The 12,530-nt window shown below is 39.9% G+C and overlaps 1 protein-coding gene across 2 annotated transcripts; it reads left to right on the forward strand.

The window, feature by feature from the left end:
- Positions 1–2,774: 2,774 nt before the first annotated feature.
- Positions 2,775–11,998, forward strand: MRPL15 (mitochondrial ribosomal protein L15). Of its 2 annotated transcripts, XM_018910143.3 has the most exons (6): positions 2,775–2,933; positions 3,820–3,977; positions 6,327–6,492; positions 6,980–7,103; positions 8,348–8,723; positions 10,169–11,998. In XM_018910143.3, exons 1-5 carry the CDS (start codon positions 2,835–2,837, stop codon positions 8,683–8,685), a joined length of 885 nt encoding a protein of 294 aa, XP_018765688.1. In that variant the 5' UTR covers positions 2,775–2,834; the 3' UTR covers positions 8,686–8,723; positions 10,169–11,998. The 2 variants fall into 2 exon arrangements, with proteins under 2 accessions (XP_018765688.1, XP_009083585.1); XM_009085337.4 differs by having other exon boundaries at positions 8,348–10,352.
- The last annotated feature ends 532 nt before the right edge of the window (positions 11,999–12,530 follow it).

Genomic DNA, 12,530 nt, shown 5'->3' on the forward strand with positions numbered 1-12,530 from the left:
GCCGGGTGGGAGGGGCGCGGGCGGGCGGGCGCCTTGTGCTGTGCTGTGCTGTGCTGTGCGGCCCAGGGAAAAAGGAAATTACGGTATTCTTAAATAAGTGAAATATAAAAGGCTAATCACGGGATGGCAGGAAAAGCAGCACAAATAGAGCAAACAACACGGCTAGACGGGGCTCATCTGTACTCATCTGGTCAGATGCCACCACCGCCGAATTAAATCTCTCGGCTTACAGCTCCCAAGGAACTGATTCTTACTCATCTTGAAATGTGTTAGGCTATTCAGGCACTCTGGTTGGAGTTACTGGATCATTCCAGTCCATTCCAAATACTTAGACCAACTCTGAATATGTATGGCAAACACATTTTAATCAAAAGGGAATACTTTGTTCTTTGTCTTCTATTCCATACATCTTTGTCAGATATTTACTCCCAGAAAAATCAATATGCTCATTGTGTTTGCCGGGTGGTAAGTGGCTGCCATCGATGCTTGTTTGGCAGCTCCAAGAGCAGCTGAATGCACACTATGCTTCTTTCACATCCTTCCCACTGCTGTGTTCCATCCCAAACAGGGACAATTTTTCACAAAGCTTTTGCTCATCAACATCACCAGCATTGGCTGCATAAAATTTATTGGAGGAGCCTTTATGCCAGCTGTGTAACACTGAATGCACATCCTCTTTTGCCATGATTGTTAGGCTGCTTTGATACAGAGTATTGATGCCAGGGCATCCCAGTTATTGCTAAAATTTGATTATTTGCACAGGTAACTTTTTGTGGTTTGATTTGTCTCTAATTTAGCGTGTGCTCCTGCCTCATGTACTGTACCCAATTTAAGTTTGTTAAGAAAATACAGTTTATGCATTAAAAATTCTTCAAAGATTAGGAGCTGCACATTATGTCAGGTGCTTATTAAGTATGCTGAATCTGACTCTTGCTCTAGATCATCTTTTTGGGACATGAACAAAATTCTGTTTTCCCTCTCTACTCTGCTATTTACCATGTAAATGTCACTTCCATAAAGTGAGCTGCTGCTGAACCTCCAGCCTAAGAAGTAATAGTCTGCTAATAAACAGAACAAGATTTTAGTCAGCAGAGCTGGAGTGATCTTACTTGAATTCCTGGTTGCTGCTAGCATGGCCCCAGAGGCACTGGGGAAACGTGAGCTCTGCATGGATTGGGCATGGGGCATTGTCTGCTGGGCCCAGACAAGCATTCAAGAAACTTATCTTCAGGAATGCCAAAGGAATTGTTGAAAACACCCGAGCTGTGAACCTTTCAAAAATGGTACATTGGCTTTCCCTTCAAAGTGAGATACCTATCTTAGGTATGATACTTTTCTACCTGATTTAAAATTTCTGTTTAGAGCAGTGAGAGTTTTACAAGGCAAAGCATGTTTTAAATTATGTCATTTTCCCTGCCCTAGAGGCTAAAATGGGCTTAGATAAGATGGTTGTCCATACCAGCATCTTGTGCATTGCTACAATGTAATGTTTCATAATTTTTTTGAAGGGGGTAAGAAGCTACACTGGTTTCATACTGCAACTCACAGATTGCTGCAGCATGATTGTCATTTTACCTCCATTTATTCTCAGGGCTGGCAAAGCTGCTGCCTGATCCCTTCTCCAAACTGAAGCAGACATTGAACATGTCAACTGTCAAACAGAAGTTTCAAGATGGAAAGCAGGATATTACACTGAGGAGTATCAGCTTTGACAATGGGAGCTGTCCTTTCTGCTCTGTAACTCCACCAAGGCAATTTCAACAATTCAGTTCTTCACTGTACTGAGCCTGCACCCCACACACCCTTCCCTTCAGACCAATATACTGATGGAAGCTGCTGTATGGTTTTCCAGTAGGTACACATTTAAAGTTAAAAGACTGAAATAATATATGTGATCAAGTACTGCAGCAGTACTAGGAATGTCTTTGTCTCAGTGTTGACTGCAGTAATTTTCTTCCCAACGTTCAGTGAGGGGCTCACCTTTGGATTTGTGCTGAACACAGGAAGGGTAATATAGAGATGTTTTTGCTGTTGCTCAGCAGGGCTTACACAGAGCCAAGGCCTCCTCTGCTTTTCAGGTTGCCATGCTCATGAGAAGACTGGGAATGCATGGGAGGAGACACAGCCAGGACAGGTGACCTCAATCACCAAGGGGATATTCCAGACCTTATGCATCATGCTCAGTATATAAAGGGGGGGGGGGGGGAAGGAGGGGGGATGTTTTGGGTGATGGTGTTTGTCTTCCCAAGTAACCATTACACATGGTGAGGTCCTGCTCTCCTGGAGATGGCCGACCACCTGCCTACCCATGGTAAAATGTGAATTAATTCCTTCCTTCTTTTCCTTTGCTTGGATGTGCAGCTTTTGCTTTCCCTAGTAATGTCTTTATCTCAATCCACGAGCTTTCTACCTTTTATCCTTCCAGCTCTCTCTCCGACCCCACTGGTGGGGGTGATCCTGTGGGAGGTTGCTGGCTGGGGTTAAGCCCCGGCCGTCTCCCACCGCAGCGGATATTCCAGTAGCGGCACGGGTGCAGCTGAGCAAGGCTCGGTGCACCGCCGGCCAGCCGCGTTTAGATGCAGCCTGATGGTTTTAGAGACTTGGCTTGGGAACACTCGGCTGAGGGATTAGTAATAAAACAGCGTAATAAAACGCCACCAGCGTCCTGGGCCCGACCATTGAAATTCTGAGCTCCGGCACAGCCGGAACACCGGGCCCGGCGCCGTCCCCTGCGCGACACCGCTGCGAAGGCGCGGCAGCTGCGGTTTACGGCGCTGCCGTAAAGCGCCGCGGCCGGGCGCGATCCCCGCGGGCGCCCTTGGCAGGGAGCGGCCATGAGCGGGAGCGGCGTGAACCGGGGCCTGGAGCTGCTGCGCTCGCTGCCCAGGGTCAGCCTGGCCAACTTAAGGCCCAACCCCGGCTCCAAAAAGCGGGTGAGTGCCTGCGGCCTGCCGGTTGGGCCGTGGCGGCAGGACTGTGCCCCGGCAGCGGGCGCGCCGCGTCCCGGTGTGCTTTGCCCCCGGGCTGTCAGAAGGACACCGTCCTGGCACGGCCGGGAGAGCCGCCTGGCCAGAGGAGGCGTGGAGAGGCAGAGGAGAGGATGGCACTGCTGTGTGTGTGTGTTGGCCTGCCGCTTGCCCTTCGCGTGCCTTGTGGCCGATGTGTGGCCATCCCCACAGAGCTGGCTGGTGGTGGTGCTGGCTGAACCTCAGGGCATTGCTGGGGCTGGAGGGGAAGAGTAAAAGGCTTCGAACTCTCAGGTGTTTATGGGATGGAATAATATGTTTGGAAATGGAAGGTTAGAAGGCGTACAGAGAAAAGCCAGCTAACATTCTTGTTCTTACTTCTTGAAAACAAACCTGTGATATGTCTCCTTATAAAGTGGTAGAGAAGTTATGAAAAAAAAACGGGGAGAAACCCATGTGGTTTATATTATATATTAATATTAGTGAACAGGGAGATGAGGTTCAAAGTCTGAAACCGTAGGAACTGAGAAGGGAATAGCATGCAGCACTCTCCTAAAAGTGCTGAAAACTCCTGAATAGTATGGAATTCAAGTGGAGTTCTGTGCTAGACTCGACCATCCCTGCCACCAAAGGAAGCTGACTTGTCCCCAGACTATTTGTGATGCCAGCCTAAAGCTGTTCTCTGCAAAAATCACATTAACTGCTTTTCTATTTTTCCACTTAAAAAAGATCTATAACTTAATTTTTCCTCAAGAATCAGCATTTTCTCAGTTGTATATGTCTCTGAAACTAATGTTTTGTAGGTACTGGTTTCTGCAATAATTGTCTAAATGTACCATTGATTGTTTTGAAGGAGAGAAGACGTGGCCGTGGAAGGTACGGGGGTAGGAAGTGTGGCCGAGGTCACAAAGGAGAAAGACAAAGAGGGAATCGGCCCCGGCTGGGCTTTGAGGGTGGCCAAACTCCATTTTACTTGGCCATACCAAAATATGGATTTAATGAGGGACATAGGTAAGTTCTAAATGTTTACCTGGAAATTAATCATTGTCTGCATTTCTTGATCTTTCTCCTGAAGCAAGAATCCAGGATGCCAAAACAGGCCTAAGTGAAAAAGTTCAGCTTCCTAAATTCCTCTCAGGTTGTTAGCTACTTTACCAGAAGAATCTCCCATTTCTTGTGAGATTATTCTTTTAATTAATTATTTCCTGTTTTGCACATCTGCTTATTTACTCTCTTCTCTTCGTAATCCTCCTTTCCTCTTCCAGCTGAGTGAATTTCTCCTCTGAAGCTATTCCTTCGCTCCTGCTTGTTTTTCTTTTTGCTTCATAACCCAGTGAACTGAATGGGAACAGTCCCAGTGACTGGAGTGAGGCTGTTTGGCATGGAAGTGTAATCCAAAGCCTTGTTTTGTTGTTTCTCCTCACTTTGTTCACCAGAACCTCTGATCTGCTGCCAGCCAAACAATTCTGCTTCTCTTGGTGGTTCTACGTTTTCAGCCCACTGACACTGTGGTGTTTGTCTGTGCTCTGTTACATCTAGGATCCTAGTAAGCTCTTTAATACCAAATCTGCTGGATGAGGCATTAAATCACCTTTCACCATTGTTCTTCTTGGGCATTTTGCTTTGTTTAATACTTCTGTCCTTTGTTCACATTGTGTTTGTGTTGTGTCCTTATTCCACCTTTTTAATGTCTTTTCTCCAGTCACTGTTCTTACCTGGAGAGGTGTGTCAGCATTTTCCAATTTTCCTTCGTTTGTATTGATAATTTAAAAAATTTTTATTAAAATGTATAACATTTTTTTGAAAGCTGGGTTTGCTTTGTCAGATAGCATTTGTGTTACCTGGGCCAGCAACCATTTTGTTGCTTTTTGATCTGGTCTTGCAAACTTCTGTGTCCATACAATGCTGTTACAGGCAGTAGTAACAAAAGCCTGCTACAGCAAGCAGACAGTTCAAGGATGAAAAGACTAATGTGTCTTTGTGAATTGTTAGACTTGATTTAATGTTCCGTTTCCTGATACCACTTCATCAAATAGCTGAGCACTTTTATATTTCCATTTTTAATGCATGCAGTAGAACTTACAGACTTGTCCTAGTTTTAGGGTTTCCTCTGAATCTTAATAATTTTGAGATGTGACTCAAATTCTATTTCCAGGTACTATTTTTTTCTCCTGTTAGCTAAATTATTATAAGAGTAAACAAGAAGCACTTTCAGTAGCTGAAGGCAGAGTGTAAATCCACAGTCCTGCAAAGGAAATGCTGCAGAATGCAGACACTTAGCTTTTGATAATAGTGGTCAAAAGTTCATGAATAACCAACAGCAAAAATCCAGCCTCCTGCAGTGACAAGAAGTTATTAGAATCTTGCTGTTTTTAACATCTGACAGCATGTGAAAACAAAAATAAAAGTACTCTTGAGTTTCAAGGTTGTTTGCAAAAATTCAATGTCAGGCTGCTGTAATGTTCCTGTGGTGAGCACTTAAGTGCACTCAAGTGATGCTGTTGGGGTGGAGGGAGCATGCTGAACAATGTCCCTGCCTGTTTATCTTCATCTCACTCCTCCTTCTGCCCCCACTTCTTGAGCCCTTTCTCTGTAAGGGGCTATCTGACAGCACAAATTCTTGTGGCTTGTCCTTTGTACGTGGCTTGCCAGTAACAGAGATCAGCTGCTTCCCAGTTTGTGAGCTGCCACTCAAAGCCTTCCAATAGCAGCCATCAAATGGATTTTAGGAGGAAGTTTTGGGTATCAGCATAAGTGGTATGTATAGACAGGAATAGACTTTGGCATTGGAAAACTGTGCTAGGGGTTGGTTTGTACAGTAAAGTTAGAACTTGAGAAAAAACAAAAGTAGGTTCTGCTGAAGGCAATGGCATGAGATCCCAGCTCCCTTTGGGGAATGTGGGTTAATGCATATTTCCTTAATATTTATCTTCCTTGATGGTGTTTTGAGGGAGATTCCTTTCACTGAGTACTTTCTGAGATGTTGGGTACAGTGGTAATGGATCAGAAAATCTTGTATGTAAACTATGTATGTACAGAATTTTGCTGATAGTCTTTGATGGTGTTTGTATGGGAGGAGTTCTTTGTTTTTTTGACAGTCTATCAGCAAAGCACCCAAGGTGGATTCACTTTGAAAGTGATTGTTATTTACAGTCTTGTTGGTTTGCCAAGACGTGTTGACACTGTAATGTTTTAGTTTTTTGGTTTAGGAGTAGATAAAAACCAGAATATCTCAGTTGACCAGTTGCTATTAAAGCTTCAGTTTGGTAAATTACTCATTGTTTTTTTTTTTTTTTTTTTTTTTTGTTTGTTTGTTTTTGTTTTTTTTTGTTTGTTTTTGTTTTTTCTTTCTCACCCCAGCCTCAGACGTCAGTACCAGCCTCTGAGTCTTCAGAGGCTGCAGTACCTGATTGATTTGGGCAGAGTTGACCCCACGCAGCCGATTGACTTAACTCAGCTCACTAACGCCAGAGGTGTGACAGTGCAGCCTCTCAAGAGGGATTATGGTGTTCAGCTCGTGGAGGAGGTATGCAGACAACAAACTTTGTACTTCAGGCTTTCAGGTTTTCATTCCCATGGTTTGGGAGCATCTTTGATTCTCCAAATTCGTTTGCTGTGGGACTTTTGTGGATCATAAATCCACTAGAGGGCACTGTGTGCCAGCAAAAAAAGAAATAACTGGAGGATGTCTTCATACCCAAGGGACTGCAGAAATCAGTTAAGGAGTACCTAAGAAAAGGCTGAAGAAGTGTTTTACAACAGAAAACTGAAATGTACTGAAAAAAATGTATGACTGTTCTGGAAAGGTTTTTTTATTCAGTGTTTTTTATTTTTTATTTTTTATTCAGCACAAGTGACTGAGAGCAACTTGGTTACTTAACTTTTTGCACAGAACAGACAATTCATAATATTTTTGCAGGATTTAATGTTCCTTACAAGTTCTTAGAGAAGAATAAACATGTGTCTTAAAATATTCATTTTAATGTTACTGTAATATGTGTTGAAATTTACAGGGTGCTGATATTTTTGCAGCAAAAGTAAATATTGAAGTGCAGAGAGCATCTGAATTAGCAATTGCAGCCATTGAAAAAAATGGAGGCGTAGTAACAACATCATTCTATGACCCAAGGAGCTTGGGTAAGAACTTCTTTTAATTTCTGGCTTTTTTTTTTTTTGGTTTTTTTTTTGGATATGCAAAGATTGAATGATCCAAATCAAACTTTCAAACACAGTTCTTAGTAGAAAGTTGTCACCTTCTAAGCTTCAAAACCAGTTACATGTTTATTTATAGAATCATAAAATACTTTGGGTTGGGAGGGACCTTAAAGATCATCTAGTTCTAGCCCCCAATTAGGAATGATAATGCATCCTCAATTTTGCCATTTTTAACCATTCACCTGTTTAGCCTTTCCAGTGTTAGTAATTGTATACTAGTCAACCAGTTAAGGAAATCTGAATAGCTTTGTAAATAGAGGAACTAAAAATATTGTTTTGCTGCATTTTTGTCTTCTGTTTCCCATGTTTAATAGCACTAAGAAAACTCAGGAAAAAATAGATTTAAAAAACACTGTGGATGTTTATATTTTTAATTTAAAATACTTTTCCACTTAAAGTGAGGAAGTAAGTTACAGAAGCTCAGAATCATTCCAGTTAAAATGGCTATTGTTCTCAGAACACTTTCACTGAAGAATGAGGCTTTGCTTTGCTTGAGGCTGCATCCTGCCTAACATTCATTCATGCAGTTTTTATTGACAATAATGCAGCTTTCATGTGTGAATGAGCTTGAGAAGAAGAGGAATAGATATTTTAAGTGTGCAAAATATGTTACCCTGGGGTGATATAAGTTCTGGTATTTTTTTTTGTTCCACAAAATAATAAAAATAATAAGATTAAAATGTTCTGGAATATAATTTGCCAAAATCAGTAAAATTTGAGGAAGATAATCCCACAAAGGACTAAATAGGTGCATGTGCCATTGAAACTTTATTTAAAATGCTCATAGAGCACTAAATTTGTCATTAGTTGGTATGCTGTGTAAATAGCCATGCAAATACATTGCTTCAAACTGGGAAATAATAATTTAAATGAGTTTAGTTATGGTTGTCTTTCCCAAGTAGTCATTCTAAATGTATTAGAAGTAGCAACTCCTCCAGACTGGCATTATAAATATCAGTTAAAACAGAGTATTTTGTGTGGTTAAGTGAAACTTGCAAACCACTATCTCATTCTGAACAAGAATATTCTTGAGATTCAATTTTTTTGCTTGGTCCTTTTAGATGTGAGTGTAGTAACTAATTTAGTACAGAATAAGATGTCATTTAATGTCTTTAAATCTGTGTTATGAAGTGCCATCACTAATCTTCTCTCACGTTTGCCCACAGAAATTTTAATCAAGCCAGTAGTATTTTTCCTGCGTGGCAAACCTATCCCAAAGCGAATGCTCCCACCTGAAGACCTCGTCCGTTACTACACAGATCCCAGGAATCGGGGCTACCTGGCAGATCCATCTAAGGTTGCAGAAGCCAGGCTGGAACTTGCCAAGAAATATGGCTATGTCTTACCAGACATAACTAAGGATGAACTCTTTAAGATGTTAAGTGCACGCAAGGATCCTAGACAGATATTTTTTGGTCTTGCTCCAGGATGGATTGTAAACCTGGCAGACAAGAAAATTCTGAAACCAACTGATGAGAGACTGTTGAAATACTACAGCTCATGAATTCAGGACACAATTGCAGGTGTACAGGAAACATCTGGGTATGAAATAATGGGTAGAAGTGGTGTGTGTTTGTTTGTTTTTAAGACTCCTATTATACTAGAAAAAACAATTTTTTCTTCATGTAATCTTCTGGTGTAGCTCTCAACTTTTTTATTGTCATAATAGAGTGTATCAGAAGTCTTAAAATTTTAAAACAATGTGGAGTCTGACATAAAGTGGGGTCTGGGCACTTTCTCTTCCAATGGTTGGCCAGTTATTTTTTCAGTCAAAAGGTTTCAGTGTTGCATTTGCTTCAGAGGATAATTCCAAAGAGTCATTTGACCTAATAATTAGTTTATATTTCCCCCTCTCAGTTTAAAATCGGAAACGTGACTGTACAAAACCAAAATTAGTTTTACAGTCGTATTGCATAAAATTATAAGTTCTAGAAAACGTATCTTGAATAGCTCTAAGAGGTATTTTTAGTTGGGGAAAAGTAAAAAGAACCAGAAATAAAGTACTAAAGATTGCATTAACCTTTTCAATTCCATAGCTGTATTTTGGATTTTGCCATTGCCATCAATAGCACTAGAGCTTGAGAGATCTTGATTTTTCTTTTATTTCTTCATATGCAATTGAGGAGGACAGAGAGTACAGTTAAACATAACTTTCTATCTAAACTTGGGGCTGGAGAGGGTAGATAGCTGTCTTAATTCAATGGCTTTTTATTATTCAGAATTTAAAACTTGTCCTGACACAAATGTAATGTTATTAATAAAAATGCATAGCAGAATCCAGAGTCAATGAAGGACAGTGACAGCAGATTATGAAGGATGGGGATGTGATGGACATAGTACACAGTTAGAATTCAGTTTTCAGCTTGATCACAGATTGCATGTGTGACAGTGGACAAATTAATTTAAATGTTGTGAAAAGTTATGAGCAAATTGTGTTCATGGGAGACAGCATTTTAATCACACCAACTTGATTAAGTCTTGAAAAATACTCTTCAACAATGGTTTGTTTTATCAGTTTCTCCAGAATACTGAATTATTACTATGCAAGAATACTGCAGGTTTTGTGTGGAAGCACTGGGCATTGTGTGGACTGTACATTTGAGACTGTCTGGTTCACTGTAAAGGAGGATGAGAAGGGAGACCAAGATGATGTATCAGAATGTGCTCTGTCTGCTTGGAAGTTAGTGAGCTGCTTCATAATTATGTGGTTTAATGGAAGCTGAATTTGGCTTTAAAATAGTCTTAATTTGATTATAAGAATGCAGGAAACAGTTCAGGAGAACAGAACATGAGATGTCATCTTGCTTTCCAATTTTGATGTGCCTTTGGAAATGCTACTTAGAGTTTCCTGTAGCTGCCAAACCATCCCATCTCATAGGGAGAGTCCTCTGTGTGCTAGAATCTCCTCTTTCTCCTGTGCAACATCTATATTTTGCTGGTGTATCTCAATGGGGGAGGATTTCAGAAAAATCTTCTTTTTCTTTCAGACAATAAAATGAAGCGGATGAATTTCTGTTGGTGTTTGTCAATCAGCCCAGATTTTTCCTTCACTCAACAACCTTCCTGATCAATTAATATGACTGTCTGTAATCATTCTTATTCTGATTAAATAATCTGAAATCAAGAGATTAAGAATAAAAAGTCACTAAATTTTGACAACTTACTCTTCAACTTCTATTGTTCCTTGTTAATGTGTGTTAAATGGTATCAGTAATGGTCATTCCCCTAACTTGGGGTTTAAGTATAGGTGAAATGTACCAAAACAACAACAATATAAAGTTGGACTATGAATAGCAGGATTTTTGTTTTAGTGGCATTAACATTCATATTTGATAAGGTGTCCAACACTTTTTTGGCACGTTAAGAATAATACTGTGTGCCAAAAAAACTACAGTTGGTGTTAACTTGAATGTGAAGTAAATAACTTTCTCACTTTAGATGTATCCTGTTCTGCATCCTGATGATTGTTGGTATGGAACCTTAAATGACAAGCAATACTTTTTTCTTTTTCTTTTTTTTCAAGTTTTTGTTATTACAATAACTTTACAATAACAATATTACTACTGCCTCCATTTGGGAAGGAGTTGGAGAGGGGGAAGAGTATTTATTGCCTTCCCTTATTTGTGCCATAATGTTTCTGTTTTTATGAATCAATTCACAATTGTATTTTGTGGAGGTGGTGGTACTCAACAGGAAAGCTACTTAACTGGAAGTGAAGAAGGAAGTTAGTCATATTAGTGAAGACCAGAAGACAAAAGTGTTTATGTATCATTGTGTATTTTGGGGAGGAGAAGATGGGGGAAGGCAAGTTTGTTTCCATTTCTGCTCTTTGTATTAAAATGAACAAATTGCTCTCAGCAATTTTTTTTTCTCAATCAACTTCTTTAATACACACACACGCGTGCATGCACTGGTTTCTGTAAGTTTCTAAATGGCTTTCAGGTGAAAGGGTAACTTGGATAAAATGATAACAGTGAAAGAAAGAATGAAAACAGGAAACAGATGTCTGGTGACGTTGAGGGATTGGATAGCACTTATTCAGTGAACGATGTCTTAGTCACAAGGCAGCTGTATCCTGGCTCTGATACTACAACGCTACAAATACCTTGGAGCCAAAACAGCCACGTTCCACAAAATCCGGTCATTCTACTTTATAAAGGTGATCTTTTATCATCTTAGAGTTGGAGAGGGCAAAAAAGGGCTATATGTTCCTTTATTTAAAACATGCAATGCTTGTCTTTTTTTCTCACTTCTGTGAACAGTAGCCAGTATTTTGTATCAGTTGTTTGCATTTTTATTTACTAGTGCAAAAAGTCACAAAGCTATAGAGGATTTCCTGTTCATTTTATCTCATCAGGAACACAAGTCTCCTAGCAACCAAATACAGAGTTGTCAAAAGCACAAGAAAGTTATTGACAAGGTTTCTAATAAGTCTATAATAAACAGTGTCCCAAAGGACTGTTGTTTATATGTCAGACTTCCTGGGGCAAGACTAAGTCAATGCTGGCATATAATGCCATTCTCATTACTTGGGTGTATGGACCATGTTTTCATGTTCGTAAGATAAAAGATTGTCTTGGATATCCTGTTTTGACAGGGCTTTTTCATGTGCAACAAGTGTGACACGGCAAGAAGTACCCAATCTACTGTAGGTGGAAAAGTATAGGGTAGCTGAGGAAAAGGAGCTTTTATTCGTGTCACAAAATGCTGAAAGCCATGTCAATTTTTATCAGCAAAATCATACTTCTGAATGACTACTTGATGAAACTGATTACAGATGTGAGACTACAAGTTAAATAAAGGTCTGTAAACATGTACATACCTTGTTGTTTCATCCTGTGATAATTAAAAATCACAAGTTTCTTAGGAACAGATTCTATTGACTGCAGCCAGTCAATGCTATACTTACAGGTGGCTGACTGCAGACTCAAAATAAAATGGATTAAAATCTGTGTTTTCCCTTTTCTCATATGTATAACAGTGATAACATGGCTTCATCATACTTCATGTAAAATTTGTGTTTAACAGTCAAAAGCTGACTGTACAATCCACTGATTTCCAAAAAGGAATAAATTAAATCAGTGCCCCTGATCTGAATCTTTGCTGGCAGTGTGCCAGCATTGTTTTGACATAAAGCATAATTGATGTTAGTCCTTCAGGAAGTCATATAAAAGTGATCAATTAGGAAGATACCTTCTCATTACTGTTTTATTATTTTCTACTATTATTTCTATTTTCTACTATTTTCTGTATTAAAACCTTAAAGGCTAATGCAAAACTAATTTTGCACTGCTTAACACGAGTTTTTTAAGCAATTTGAAATTGTTGCACAAGTCCCATATTTTAAAT

This window comes from Serinus canaria, chromosome 2 (assembly GCF_022539315.1).
Source record: "Serinus canaria isolate serCan28SL12 chromosome 2, serCan2020, whole genome shotgun sequence".
Taxonomy (NCBI): Eukaryota; Metazoa; Chordata; class Aves; order Passeriformes; family Fringillidae; genus Serinus; species Serinus canaria.